We start from the raw sequence: 14,817 nt of genomic DNA on the forward strand, positions 1-14,817 counted from the left end.
CATTTTATAAATCACACGTGTTCACGGCTAACCAGCTGCATGGGCCAAACAAATGCTAGATCTATTAATATTTATTATTTATGAAGACATCATAAGGCACTGCTTTATCATGATGGTCACAAATATCCCAATCCCAGTGATTAAAGTGCCTCACACCATCCTGAGGGACATGTGTGGGAAGCTTGATAAGGGAGCCGCTGCTGCCACAAATTCTGGTTAGTTTTCTGTATTAAAAGTGTGAGCTGGTGAAAAACGTATTCATCACTTTCAACTCTCTCTTTTTTGAGTCTTTTTCTCAGTGGCCCTGATGATCTTTGTGCAGCTGCATTCTCTCTTTCTCCACTTGGAGGCGTTCTCTCTCAATCTGCAGCCTGCCGGCCTCAAACTTGAAGAAGTGCAGTCTCTCCTTCTCCAGCTGCAGTCTCTCCTTCTCTAGTTTCAGCCTCTCTGTCTCCAGGTTCACCTCTGACATCCAGCCTTTACTCTCCCTCTGTCCATTGTGAGTGGAGGATAACGAGGACGTGGAGGACGAGGGCGGGTCTTGCTGTGGCGGCAGGTTAAAGGAGGAGTCGACGTGCTCCGATCGGCTGAGGAGCAGGAGCCTCAGCCTCTCCCGCTCCACCTGTAACCGCTCTCTGTCCAGCTGCAGTCTCTCCCGCTCCACCTCCATCTGACGAAGCCGCTCCTTCTCCACCACCAGCCGCTCTTTCTCCACCGCCAGGCGTTCAGTTTCCACAGCCAGGCGCTGCTTTTCCAGCTCCAGCCGCTGTTTCTCAACAACAGCCAGAAACCCAGCTCCAATGTTTTCATGATTGGTTAGTCCACCCAGAGCATGGGCTTGCATCCCCATCAGGCCTCCAGCGAGTGGCAGGTCTCTGGTGAAGGTGGAGGTCGGAGCCTTGGAGGAGCCGAGCGTGCTTAAGTCGTCTTGAGGGTAACCATCACCAATGTGCGCCTCACCACGTGACTCAATGTCGCTGAGGAGGGAGGGAATATCGTCGTCATCTATTTCTCCATCTCCCACATCGCCATCGCCATCCAGCTAGTGGGAGAGAGTGACATCGAGAGAGTGGTACTGATTTTATAGGTGACATTTGGTTTACCATGTAATGTGGTCCATGAGGGAGCTTTACAACGTCTGCGAAAAAATAATCCTGATGAAAGATGACAAAAGATGTAATCAAGTTGCATTCTGGGAAATGCGGGATGTAGAGTTTTTGGAGCTTGACCCATACAAGAGACAAAAAAATCTAGTTATCTACAGTATTAAAAAGCATTTTGTGCAGTTTTTATACTAATGTCATTAAAAAAATAATAGTGAGCTTTTTTGTTTATTAGCATATTACGGTTTTTGAGTCACTTTAAGGTGGTATTCGAGTACTGTATATGTCAGATTGGCCCTTAAAGAGGTTTGCTCTTATTGAAATCTCAATGAGACTCCATCTGATGCTTTCATGTGATCATGCTGTGGTCTGACACATAAAACCATTGCCCTGTTCCTGCTGCAGATGATAAATTTTAATCGACTGGGTACAGTTTAACAACACCGTTAAGATACAGGGTGGAAGATTAGATTTGGGAATTATTGTGGAAACTTGTAATAAATGGACGACAACCACACAGATCATGATTTGATCTGATCTTAATGCACTCAAAAAAGCAACATTTAAATATCAAATGCCAATTAATTAAACATCCTTAATTTAATTTCATCTCTGCCGTGTGAACCTACACAGGCCCAATCAAAAGGCCGGATTAACAAGAGCCACTTGAGCTACATAATGTGTCAGCACAATCACTGTGGTATGTTAAACATAGCTACCTCTGCTAATGAGGACGCCAATGAAGCTAATTACTTTAGCAAATACTTGCATGTCAAGATAGGCTGCTTGTCTTCTCATAACGTGAATAGTGTTAATATGAGCTCTGTATCAAAAAGCATGAAGGCGTTTGAAATCATTTTGTCCTCATTTAGATGCAAATTCAATTAATAGACTAAGATTTAATCAGAATATCTAATCTATAGAGGGAACCTGTGGTGTAAGAGCAAAGCTTCTGTCTTGTGTCTATTGTGTCACTGCTGTGGCACCAGACGATCACTTTCCGGTTCTTACTCTGTAGTCATTGATGTCGTCCTCCATCTTCACATCCGGCGGTGCCATCATGGCCTGCTCGCTCGGCTCACCCAGAGCCGCCAGCTCTGGCCAGTCACAGTGACTGTCCTTTGAAAGGCCCGAGAGGTCGAGCAGCTGGTCACACCCAGATCCCAGAGAAGCTGCCTCGTGCTCGGGGGAGGACTGATCATACTCGGTCTTGAGGGCCACCGATGAGGATGAGGAGGAGGAGAGCGAGAGCTCAGCCTGGAGCTGTTTTCTTTTCATCAGAGCACGCCAGTCCAGGTAACGACGCTTCACCTGTGCAGGAGATCCAGAAGGAAAGGGATGTGTGTGTAGAACTAGTGTGCAAAAATAAAAGAATATGATCTGAGCATAGAAATAAACTCACCTCAGCAGCGGTGCGAAGCTCTCCCTCCCCCAGCGAGTTGACACCCCGTGCTACTTCCTCCCATGCCTGTCTCTTCAGCTCATTAATGGCTGTGTTCTGTTCACACAAAGAGAAGAGAAGAAGAACAATAATTAGATTGTTCTATTGTAACAAGCCTAACATGGCTTCTGTGACGACGGTGTTGTGTTGTGGTGAGCGAAGATGTGCTTGTAGGTCTGCAGAAAAGTGTGAGCAATGCAGGTCCCTGTCAGAATAATGGGAACGCCAGTTTTCCGTAAAACTTAACAAAGCTGACACGTCCATGAAACAAAAAATCATCTGGTCTATAGCCAGAGGATAGTTTCTGAAGCCAATCCCAATAATGATAACTCAGAGTTTTAAAAATCTAACAAGGACATATGAGCTGATAACAATTTTTCTGTAAATAGATAACCAATAAATCAGTAATTATAATATAACACTTGTATATTAATAAGGATCCTTTAATTTTTTTTATTATTTTAAATATTGTGAATTGTGTTGCAATGTGTATCTTGCAGGTGAAAAGTAAACTGTCAGTGCTCTCTGGTGGATGATGGCGATATTGGAGATACTGATTCTGAATTATTTTGCTGTTTGCGTACCTCTCTTTCATTTTTCTTAGCAATTTGTACAGTATACAACATGCTGATACCAATGTATCTACTAATATCAGACAATATATTGACCCAGTTGATTGATCACTGTTGGATTACTCATTGTTTTGATATTTTGTGAGTTGTGACTTGCTTTTTGGATGAGCGTGTTAATTGTGTTGAAGCCACTAAGACAAATCTGTCATTAAACATGTGAGAAAAAAAAGAATTTCACACATTTAATAAGAGCTTACAAAACACTTAGAGAAAGCAGCTAATTGGATAGTACAGGAGAGTTTACATAATTGGTTTATTTGGCTTTTCTTGCTGCTGCTGATCTGTCCAACTCACACTTCGGAGGACAGCGGTAACAGAAAATCAGTGCTTTGTCAGCAATGAATGCGTGTATGAATGAGGAGCACGTGTAGTGTGTGCATCAGTGGCACTTCAGGATGTCCTGCATATACACAGAGGATATCTTGCATTATGTCATTGCTTATTTGTTCGAAGCATGATGTGCTGGTACTATTCTGGGACATTATTATACTATTACCATTATTTGCTCTTACCATAGATGTCCCAGTCAACTCGTTTACATATGAAGAAGAAGAGTAAATCTACACCTGCTGTCTGGAAAACAACACGTCCCTCCTCTTGTGGATCTCCCTGATGAGAGTCTGTGTTTCTCTCACACTGTAGTTGCTCTTCCTCTTCCTCTTCAGCTGCTTCATCTGCAGGAAATCCAGCTTGGCAGCAAGGAGGGGACAGAAACCCCAGAAACAGAGAAAGAGAGAGAGAGACAGACAGACAGACAGACAGACACAAGGAGAGACAACTGGGAGAAAATAAGCAATAAGGCAAAAGAGAGAGAGGTGTACGTATAACAAAATAAAAGAGGAAGGTATGAGAAGAGAGGGACAAGAGATGGAGAGAAGCGTGGATGTTTGTTGTAAAGGTTAGTCCAGTGTAGCTTTCCTTCAAAGGTGCAGTAGTTTTCATCAGGGATGATTCCCTCAATGGCTTCAGCAGTGAAGTTTTCCTCCTGAGAGACTGATCCAAGCTGTTACACTAGATGCTGGCTCTGTGTTAAGGACATGTGAGACCCGAGGTTGTGTAAATATCAGGTGGAAAGAAATGTGTGTAGTTGCAGAGGTCACAGATGCTTGGCAGAAGGAGTAAATCATCAAAAACCGTCTTTTTTTTCTGTTTGAGTAGAGGGTTCACTTTTGGTCTTGATGAGACCCTGATTTCCACACAGAAACTTCATGACAAGACTTTTCCACCTTTGTTTCTTGGGCTGAGCTGCTGCCAGGTGAGGTTACACAGGTAGAGAAGCATCAGGCTGACAGGTCTCTGCAAGCTTCCTGTAGGTAGAGTCGTTGATGTTGCTGGAAAATACAGAGTGTGGCAAGTTAGGTCAGTTTGTTAAATAACCCAAAATCAAAAGGATATCATATAGATTTTTTGAGGATGCATATGCAATTGGACTCACAGAACACTTGGTATTGGCAGAAAAAAGGAAGGTAGATTTACAGTGTATTGAAAAATAATTACAATATTAATGTATATAACATTACATAAATATAAAAAAGTATGAAAAAAGCTAACATGTTAAATTAGACTTGTCTTGTGAAGTTTTATTTTAATGGATCATGGTATTGGAATCATCTTTAAAGATTTTCCATTATGTTTCATTTTGAGGAATATCCCATTCACTAAAACACAAAGACATTCATACAACATAAATAAATGCAGATTTTGAGGTTGTAAGAAAGCATGTTGAATATGCTGACAGTTCCATTTCCTCTGCACCACATTAACCATTAACCTGTCGTGCGATTATCACCTCTCATACTTGGCTACTACGAGCAGACAATACACAAAAAGATACAGTTTGAATATACATAAATGTATATACAAATGTTTACGCATGCGTTTCTTCTGTTATACTATATGTAAACAAAATTCTAGGTTATTCCCTTCTGATCTATCGAATATTTGTAGTTATAATAACGTTTTTTCCGAGGACTAGAAACCTACGAGATAGATTTCTAACCAAACGTGTGCAACACAGTTTGATCATCACAACTGGAGAGGCGATGTAGCATTTTGTGTTGCTTGTTACCACCACCGCCAATAAAACATTATGTGTCATATATTGTGAATAGAACTCACCTTACGCACGCAGATGCACCGCAATCAAAATAACACTACAGGGTTACAATTTTAATGCTGCTTTCACAAGCAACTCGGAAAATTAGAATGCAGAGGCTCAAAATGTAAAAACGACTTTATTGGTGCTAGTGGGATAGGATAATTTGTGTAGAATATTAGACGCATCGATAAAAGCATTTAGTTTTCTCTTCTTTTAGGAGCACGTGGCAGCTTTTGCTACTCTGATGCAGAAAAAAGAAATGTACTTTTCAACGATGTAACCTGCCTAAGCGATGTTTTGTTTCCAATTACAGAGGTTAAGACACACCAATTTTGCCGTCAGCAGGCCTCAGCGAATTGATTCTAAATTTTCAACACTCTGAAAATCAATGAATTCTCGCATTGATTGAAACGTGATCAAACGTGGATTTGCCGTATTTACAATATTCTAGAGAGCACATGAAGGTATCGTTAGTTGCGCACTGTTTCCGTCGCCCCTATTGGTCAATCCTCCACCGCGCCCACTTATGACGACATTGAATCTCGCCGGGCTCTTCCGGGCATGTGCACCGCTGTCAAACCGAAGATGTAAACACAGGACAGAAGTTTTGTGTAGTAGTTTTATTAGCAGCCTTCAGTTCACCCCTGCTGCGCCGCTTCATTGTGAAAACCCTGTAATATTTCCAGACTTCTGTTGTCGGTCAGACCCTGCATACTAACACGCGATGCTAACGTTAGCTCGCTAACAAGTTGTGGGCAGTCTAACGTTGTGGAGAAGTCCAGGTGACGGGACAGAGGTGAGGAGATGGGCTCTGTCCGCTGGGCTTTCCGCTGTGGGTCGTGGACACCCAGCAGGTCTGACTGGCTGTTCGCTGCTCGCTGCGTTCAGCGGGAGGAGAAGGACAGGATCGGACAGTTTGTGTTTGCCCAGGATGCCAAATCAGCCATGGTGAGTCTGTTAACTTTTTGTTTCTGCCAGCTTCTCTATGCCGGCATATTGCACTGCCACCTACCTTACTTATTTTCCCCATTATGTATACACTTGTTATACACTGCCTGTCTGTCTCTCTCTTACCCCACCAGGCTGGCAGGTTGCTGCTGAGGAGATTCGTGTGTGAGAGAATGGGGATCCCCTGGTCAGAGATCAGACTGGAGCGATCTCCCAGAGGGAAACCTTACCTGGCAGCACCACTGAAGGTTCACACCACCAATGTTTATCAATGAGTGTTTCCATAGAACATATCAGTAATCAATTAGCACCTTTCCTTATTGTGTTGTACTGTCTTTTTTGTTTTCCTGATTCTTTACTACACTAAGTACAGTGCATGCACGCTGTCTGATTCATCATCTGATTACTGCCTTGCTGTTTGCATCCAGGTCAGTTCAGATGCAGACCCTGAACCTGCCTGGAGTTTCAACCTGTCCCACCAGGGGGACTATGCTGTGCTCGCTGCAGAGCAGGGGCTCCAGGTTGGAGTGGATATAATGAAGACAACCATGCCAGGTAAATTTGGGGTTTACAGTTAAGTGCTGAAAATGGTAAATCCACCGTTGCTTAACTCTACTGGTTTATGAAAGAATTGCAAAAGTGGCAACTTGATATTAACTACAGGTGTCAGATCAGCTGTGTGAAGGAAACAGAAAATGGGGGTGATAGCAGGAGAAACTGAGCAAAGTCTGTAGCAAAAATCACTCTACCCTATTCTCTTTCCTCTTACTTGAATAACAGCATGGCCCTACTTGAATAAAATCCAGCTCAGCTGTGCTTTTGATTGGCTGCATGACTGTACAGGCTGAACAGTTTCTGACTTAATTTGGGGATGTTATTTCAGGCATTTTCCTCAGAAATAGGGGTGGAGTGGAAGAGGTTAAAAAAAGATGATATGATGATAAACAGTCTTTACTTTTAATTAACTGTTAACTGATGTCTCCTGTAATGTGATATATTCAAGCCACAAAACAAAAACATGTAGCACGCTTGAATTAATCATGCTGTCTGGATCATTGCATGAGCTTAAAGATCAAACGACACATATCAGTCAACTGTCCATTTCCACCCTCTCATACTAATTAATTCAGCAACGGACAATTCTGTCAGCGTAATTATTCCCAAGCACAAGGCAGGAATGGTATTGCTTATGTATTCTCCATTTCTACCACAAGGGGTCACTGTTGGCCTGTGTATGTCTATGTCAATGCTGCTTGGTGTGTTCGGATTCCTGTGTGTGTGTGTGTGTGTGTGTGTGTGTGTGTGTGTGTGTGTTGTGAGATATGTCTGAGAGAGGAAACAGTCCACACTAATCTCAAAGACTGAGTATGTTTGGATCATCTTCAGAGAGCTTGTTTCTGTCTCTGTCTAACATCTGACTCCTGCCTCCATCTTCCTCTCTCCCTCCATCCTTCTTTCTCCGTCCTCTTCCCTTTCTTTGGCCTTCAAACCTCTCCTCCCTCCCCCCATCTCTCCCTCCAGGTAGCAGCTCTGTGCCGGAGTTTTTCCGCATCATGACTCGTCAGTTTACAGCGCACGAGTGGAGCGTCATCCAATCAGCCGGCTCGGAGCACCGGCAGCTCGCCGCGTTCTACCGCCACTGGGTAACCATGGCAACCAAACTACCCTGTCGTCACATTGCATCGCTGCTGGGCCCCACAGGCGCTGTTTTTTAGTCGTGCGTGCGTGTGAGAATGAAACGCAGGGAAAAAAAAGACACTGCCGATGTCCTTTAACACACATTCCCACATTTTGCACATTCATGTGTGAACTCTGGATTTCTCTCCTCAGCTCTCATGCTTCTCCATTTTTCTCTTTTTCTCACATTTGGTCCTTCTCTATCTCTACATTTCATCCACACAGATACACAATAGCCCTTTCTGTCTTTTCCGTTTCTCACTTTTTGTCAGTTTTTTTCTTCCTCTTGTGTATTTTCTTTCTTGCAAACACGCACACACACACAGATGGACAGCAACAGCAACAGTGGTGTTGATGAGAGATGTTGTGAGATTGAGAGGGTGGCACAGAGACGTCAAGCTCTGATATCATCACCACACTGTTGACTAATGGCAGAGTTCGACCGATGGTTGCCATAGCGATTAGCCTTGTAATACTGTAATTGTGGCTCATTGGCTGCCGAGCGGGGTTGGTTTTGGCTGAACACACACATTCATACACGCACACAAAGTCGCTCTTTTGTATACACGCTGTTATACATGTGTGCATAGATTCCCATCTGTTGCGGTTTTAAGTTATTGTGCTACTGAGCCAAAATACAACACACACACGAAGAAGCACACACAGTCTGTCTTTCTCAGCTTTGTCAGACACACAGAAGTCCTGTCTTTCCTTATGTGCCTGTGATCATTTTTTTGCATGTAACTAGTAATACTTCCACTTAGCCAACTGTGTTTCCTCCCTTCCCACCAAGGCCCTGAAGGAGAGCTTCATCAAAGCCATTGGCACAGGTCTGGGCTTCAACCTGCAGAGGGTGGAGTTTCACCTGTCCTCTGAACCGCTCGCACAGGGCCGGGCACTGCGCCAGACCAAGATGCATCTAGATGAGGAGGAAGAGGAGGACTGGATGTTTGAAGTGAGTGTGTTTGAAGAGAGGTGTGAAGAGTAAGACAGGCCAAAAAAAAAAAATCTGTGTGACAGACTGGTTTAATTTCCAGATTTAAAAACGGTGTGCATTTTACCTTCAGCTACTATCTCCAAAAGGTCGCTGCAGTGTTTTCCACCAGCGATCAATTGCCTGACTGGCATCCTGCCATGCCGGCTTATTTTCTGTTCTGCCAATGTCATAGCTTGTTTAAGATTCTGTGGGTTTTATTCACATTTTTCGCACTACATTTGGATCCTTCTCACTGTTTATGTTGCTCAAGAGGAACTGTTATTCACTATGAAGCTACAGTAAGGAGACAGTTAGCTTAGCTTAGCGAAGCTTAGCATGAAGACTGGAAAAAAGGGGAAACAGCTTGCCTGACACAGTCTGAAGATAACAGAATCCACCTGCTAGCACCTCAAAGCTCCCTAATTAACACGTTGTTAGAGGTCAACCGACTTTTAAAGGTCGAGATAAAAAGGGTAGATTGGAGCAGGAAAAAGCAGACGGCCAATTAATCGGCCGACGTCTCACACACACAATCTTTTTCAACACTGTCAGAAATGAAGTCTTTGACTTTATTAGAAACTGGATAGCTGTTGAGCTGAACATCAAACTCTTAATAATAAATACCCAAAAAAAACAGAATTCTGGAGCTGAACATCAGACTAATCGTACAAATCTTTTTTTTTTAGCTATTATTTCCCCTCACAGTCAGTAATTCCAGTTGAGATTTCTGATACAATAATGTCGGAAACAGAGCTTGTTAGCATTCTCTCCAGGAGGGCGGCTCTCTTCTTCAACACTCGATCGCTCGAGATCAAACCAATTAATTGGTCAACCTCTAGACGCTATATCTAATTTTGTGCAATCTCGGCTGGTCTCAGCTGGTTGGTCGGCAGCCTCACGGTGACGACGACGCCTTACAGGAAGTCACTGCACCCAGTCAGGAAATAATCCCGCATGCAACCCCCTGTAAAACCACAACTTGCAGTTTTAACAGTCCCTTTGGTACGAAAGCAGAATAGGGCATTTCCTAAAATGTTGAACTATTCCTTTAAGGAGAAGAAAAGAGAGAGTTTAGTTTGTGGCATATTTGTAGTCTATGAATATCCAGATGGCAAAGATATATTGTCAGGTTGCATACTGCAGCTAGTTTCTGTGTAATTATAGTTATAGTACAGAATAGTTTGATAAATACCGTATGGCTACTTCTTATTAGTGGGTCTTGTGGCATGTTTTTTACCGGGTAGAACCAGTTTGACTCAGCCTGTAGGAAATCAATGAGCTTAAAAGCAGTGGTTCAAAGGACTCGGCAGCTCTGCTGTGGGGTCCTGCGTCCTCCGTTCCCCAGTGGCTGCCCCCTTGAAAGCATCTGCAAAGTGAATCACAGGTGGCCCTGCAGAGAAATACACACAAGTGATTGCAATGGGGGGGCTCTCAAGTGGCCCTCCAGCCCTCCTGAAACCATGACAAGAGATTAGAGGAGTGTCAGAGCAGAAGAATCATCTGCGGCCATCACTCCTCTCCCTCCTCTTCTGTTTCCCATTTCATCTCCTCTGTTCAGCTCCTCTCATCTCATCTCCTCTCCTCACCTTCATCCTCGTCCGATTTCTCCAACACCCCCTTCACTTTCTTCTCTTTATTCACCGTCTTCCATCATTTACTGTACCTGCTCTGTTCTTTTGCCTCCTCTGTGTTTGTCCTCTCTACCCCCCCCCCTCCGCCTCCACGCCCAGCGGCAGAGGGATTAACAAGTGCTAAAAGGTTACCACTGGTCTGAAAAGCCTGGTGTCTCCTCTCTCTCGGGGTCGTGGAGGCTTAATGCTGTTTTAGTGTCTGTGTTTGCACACCAGAGAATAACAGCTCACTTATACGTGTCGCAGGGTAATGCATGTGTCCTATTTTTAGCCAAAGATTGTAGGGCAAAGTGAAGTAACGGCAACATACAGAGTGAGGCTGTTTCGGTCGAGAGGATGAAGAGATGAACGTTACTGCAAGAATCAGTGAAGCAAAGAGGAGCGGAGGGAAAACTGGATGTTACTACTTTGTTTTTAAAAATAACAGATAGTTGATTGGTAATTAGTTGCTCTGCAAAATATTAATCTGCATTATTATTTTTACAACCTCGATTCCAAAGAAGTGTAAAATGTAAATAAAAACAGAATACAATCATTTGCAATTGAACTGTGTTTACAAAGTGTTCCTGAGCCCATGTAGTAACATCCTTTATACAATCATGTGTTCACAAAGTGTTGAACCTCGCTCCATCCTCGCTTGTGAATGACTGAGCCTTTCCAGGATGCTCCTTTCACACCCAATCATGATACTATCACCTGTTACCAATCAACCTGTTTACCTGTGGAATGATCCAAACAGGTGTTTTTAGAGCGTTCCACATCTTTCCCAGTCTTTTGTTGCTCCTGTCCCAACTCATTTGAAGCGTATTGCTGCATCAAATTCAGAATAAGCAGATATTTACAAAAACCAATGGTGCTGATGAGGTGAAACATTAAATATGTTGTCTTTGTACTGTTTACATTTCAGTTGTCCAAAAATCGAGGTGAAAAAAATTGATAGGAGTATGATATTATAGGTAAAGCGAAGTGTACAAGTCTGGTTAGAAAATAGTGAAAGAAGTGATTGCAGAATGCCGCAGCTGGCAGCGTTAAGTGTGATTGGTAATGGCAAAATACACAAGTCACTGGATTTGTTCTCAACTCTGAACAACAATAGCAAAACTGTGTGTCTCACATAAAAGCAAAACATAGCATTTACAACTAGAAAATTCCCCCTGGGAAATTTTGAAAGGGACACGGGGTGCGTTCGAGCCGACAAAATTATCTACGTTTTAAAGTTTGAATGAAGTCTCCAGGAGAAACTATGGCGAAGCAGCGGACAATTGAAAAAGGCTGCAATTTGAGAAAACGGCAGATATCAGAGGTAGTCAGTCCCTGATTAATGAATTGCTCTCAGCTGTGTTTCTGTGGCTTTCTCCTTGTCTGTCTCTGTTGATCACCTCAGCTGTCTGTGTCTGCTTCTCTCCTCTGCTTCATGTCTCTGTTAACATGAATTAATGAACTGAATCAATAAACATGAATGGAGCTAATGCTAACAGAGCTAACAGAGCTAACACTAACTGAGCTAACAGCTAAAGGTGCGAATATAGCTAACGGCGCTAGCGCTAACAGAGCTAACTGTGCTAACAGAGCTAACAGAGCTAACGGCGTTAACAAGGGGGCGGGGGGATGGGGTTTTCATTATGCATTTGTCTGTGTGTGTGTGTTTATGTATCTGTCATTGTGTGTGACTGCGTATGTGTGTGTCTTCGCCTGTTTGTGTGTGTGTGTCTGCTTGAACTACACAAGCAGCCCAACCAGCTCCTACATGGAGATGTGTCTGGTATATGTGTGTCTGAATGTGTGTGTGTGTGTGTGTGTGTGTGTGTGTTTGTGTGCGTGTGTAACTTCTGCCCCACCTGCTGATAATTACCTCTCTACCTCTCCCACTTTTTACCTGTTCCTGTTCAGTTTTGACGTGCTTGTTTTTAATCACTTTTTAGCTGTTGGTTAGCCCTGCTTGTGTGTGTGTTTGTGTGACTACTGTCTCAACCTTTTTGGCAAAGCGCTTGGTGAAGCTGAGTTTAACTGTTTGTTGGATGGAGATTGTTTTCAAACAATGCCCTTGTTTTGACTGAGCTCGTTAAGATAATCATTCTCAGGCTTGTTGTCCTGCAGATGTGTGTGCGTGGGTTATTGACCGGTGTGTGTGTAAATGACAGTTGCACCTGTTAAACTCCTCCCTTGAAAAGCGGCTTTTTCGCTGTCGGTTTCTTTCGAACAACTTGCGATTGTGTCAAAACCGTAGCTGCTATCAAAAAACCGATTACACTGTGAGATGCGGACAAGTCTGGGCCAGATGTACGTGTGTTTTATGTCCAGATATTCTTTAGAAAAATGACAAAATGGTCGACTTAAAAAGACTCTGCGACTCAGAGAACAGGAGTTTGTATTGTATGCAGTGAGATTTGGGTTCGGCGAACCTCCTGAACTAAATCCTCTGGTGAGAGAACCGTACCTCGTATCAGAGTGTACTATAGATCATCGGACTCCCGAGAACTTCCTGAGTCCGACCATCTCCTCGTTTTATTCCTGACACAACAACTTTTCGTTTTATGGCGATCTAAAGACAGGAGGCATTTCTGCTTTGCTCACAAAACAGCTCTGAATTTTAACATGGGACTTAATGGGAGAACAGGAGGGCGCTGGCTGCACAAAACGTCTCACTATTTAAATTCAGTAAGTCTCTCGGCTTTTTCGAGGACATCACACAAAAGAGGACAAGTTTGTCTACAAAATGAGCCCAAAATTATGCGTGTAGAGTGTAATTTGTGGCCGTAGCGACGAGAAAAAGAGAAGATTTTCAGATCGTTTTTAGACTCTGTGCCACTCTAGCACACACTCTAGCACGAACATTCCGCGCAATACACACCCATTATAATCTCAAAATTTCCCGCCAAACGATCACTGTCATTGAACAGTGACTGATCAAAAACTATAGGACCAATCAAAATGTGGATGAACACACCAATAGACCAGACTTGGGTCTACATTTTAAAGTTGAAATGAAGTCTCTCGGTGAATGTATGCCTGAGCTACAGATGTTTGAAAAACTCCAATTTCAATCTTGTTTTTTTCGCCCGTCCCATTCATTTCTTATGGGAAATTTTGAAAGGGACACGGGGTGTGTTCGAGCCGACAAAATTATCTACGTTTTAAAGTTTGAATGAAGTCTCTAGGACAAAGTATGGCCGAGCAGCGGACAATTGAAAAAGGCTGAAATTTGAGGAAATTTCCCCATTCATTTCTTATGGGAAATTTATCGCAGTTGTTTGCGTCTTACGTCGGCCTTCGATGGTCATAGCTCGAAAACCGTAAGAGATATCAAAATGTGCCGAGGGTCATTTTGAGCCGACAAAATTATCTACGTTTTAAAGTTTGAATGAAGTCTCTAGGAGAAACTATGGCGAAGCAGCGGACAATTGAAAAAGGCTGCAAATTGAGAAAACGGCAGATATCAGAGGTAGTCAGTCCCTGATTAATGAATTGCTCTCAGCTGTGTTTCTGTGGCTTTCTCCTTGTCTGTCTCTGTTGATCACCTCAGCTGTCTGTGTCTGCTTCTCTCCTCTGCTTCATGTCTCTGTTAACATGAATTAATGAACTGAATCAATAAACATGAATGGAGCTAATGCTAACAGAGCTAACAGAGCTAACACTAACTGAGCTAACAGCTAAAGGTGCGAATAGAGCTAACGGCGCTAGCGCTAACAGAGCTAACTGTGGTAACAGAGCTAACAGAGCTAACGGCGTTAACAAGGGGGCGGGGGGATGGGGTTTTCATTATGCATTTGTCTGTGTGTGTGTGTTTATGTATCTGTCGTTGTGTGTGACTGCGTATGTGTGTGTCTTCGTCTGTTTCTGTGGCTTTCTACTTGTCTGTCTCTGTTGATCACCTCAGCTGTCTGTGTCTGCTTCTCTCCTCTGCTTCATGTCTCTGTTAACATGAATTAATGAACTGAATCAATAAACATGAATGGAGCTAATGCTGACGGAGCTAACAGAGCTAACACTAACGGAGCTAACAGCTAGCGGTGCGAATAGAGCTAACGGCGCTAACGCTAACAGAGCTAACTGTGCTAACAGAGCTAATAACGGCGTTAACAAGGGGGCGGGGGGATGGGGTTTTCATTATGCATTTGTCTGTGTGTGTGTGTTTATGTATCTGTCATTGTGTGTGACTGCGTATGTGTGTGTCTTCGTCTGTTTGTGTGTGTGTGTCTGCTTGAACTACACAAGCAGCCCAACCTGCTCCTACATGGAGATGTGTATGGTATATATGTGTCTGAATGTGTGTGTGTGTGTGTGTGCGTGTGTGCCTGTGTAACTTCTGCC

At 43.3% G+C, this 14,817-nt stretch overlaps 2 protein-coding genes across 2 annotated transcripts in view; one reads left to right on the forward strand and one right to left on the reverse strand.

The window, feature by feature from the left end:
* Positions 1 to 295: 295 nt before the first annotated feature.
* On the reverse strand, positions 296 to 3,859 carry msantd4 (Myb/SANT-like DNA-binding domain containing 4 with coiled-coils). The gene is made up of 4 exons (XM_041941374.1): positions 3,743 to 3,859; positions 2,506 to 2,601; positions 2,115 to 2,414; positions 296 to 1,042 (listed from the first exon to the last, which is right to left on the reverse strand). The coding sequence occupies exons 1-4, from the start codon at positions 3,848 to 3,850 to the stop codon at positions 296 to 298; spliced, it is 1,251 nt and encodes a 416-aa protein (XP_041797308.1). The 5' UTR covers positions 3,851 to 3,859.
* Positions 3,860 to 5,836: 1,977 nt separating this feature from the next.
* The window catches only part of aasdhppt (aminoadipate-semialdehyde dehydrogenase-phosphopantetheinyl transferase), a 31,291-nt gene continuing 22,310 nt past the window's right edge, over positions 5,837 to 14,817 (forward strand). Inside the window, exons 1-5 of the mRNA XM_041941296.1 lie at positions 5,837 to 6,222; positions 6,357 to 6,470; positions 6,651 to 6,777; positions 7,744 to 7,865; positions 8,693 to 8,854. Of these exons, the coding sequence (XP_041797230.1) occupies positions 6,079 to 6,222; positions 6,357 to 6,470; positions 6,651 to 6,777; positions 7,744 to 7,865; positions 8,693 to 8,854 (669 nt within the window). The 5' untranslated portion in view covers positions 5,837 to 6,078. The remainder of the gene's footprint in view (positions 6,223 to 6,356; positions 6,471 to 6,650; positions 6,778 to 7,743; positions 7,866 to 8,692; positions 8,855 to 14,817) is intronic.

This window comes from Chelmon rostratus, chromosome 7 (assembly GCF_017976325.1).
Source record: "Chelmon rostratus isolate fCheRos1 chromosome 7, fCheRos1.pri, whole genome shotgun sequence".
Classification (NCBI taxonomy): Eukaryota; Metazoa; Chordata; class Actinopteri; order Chaetodontiformes; family Chaetodontidae; genus Chelmon; species Chelmon rostratus.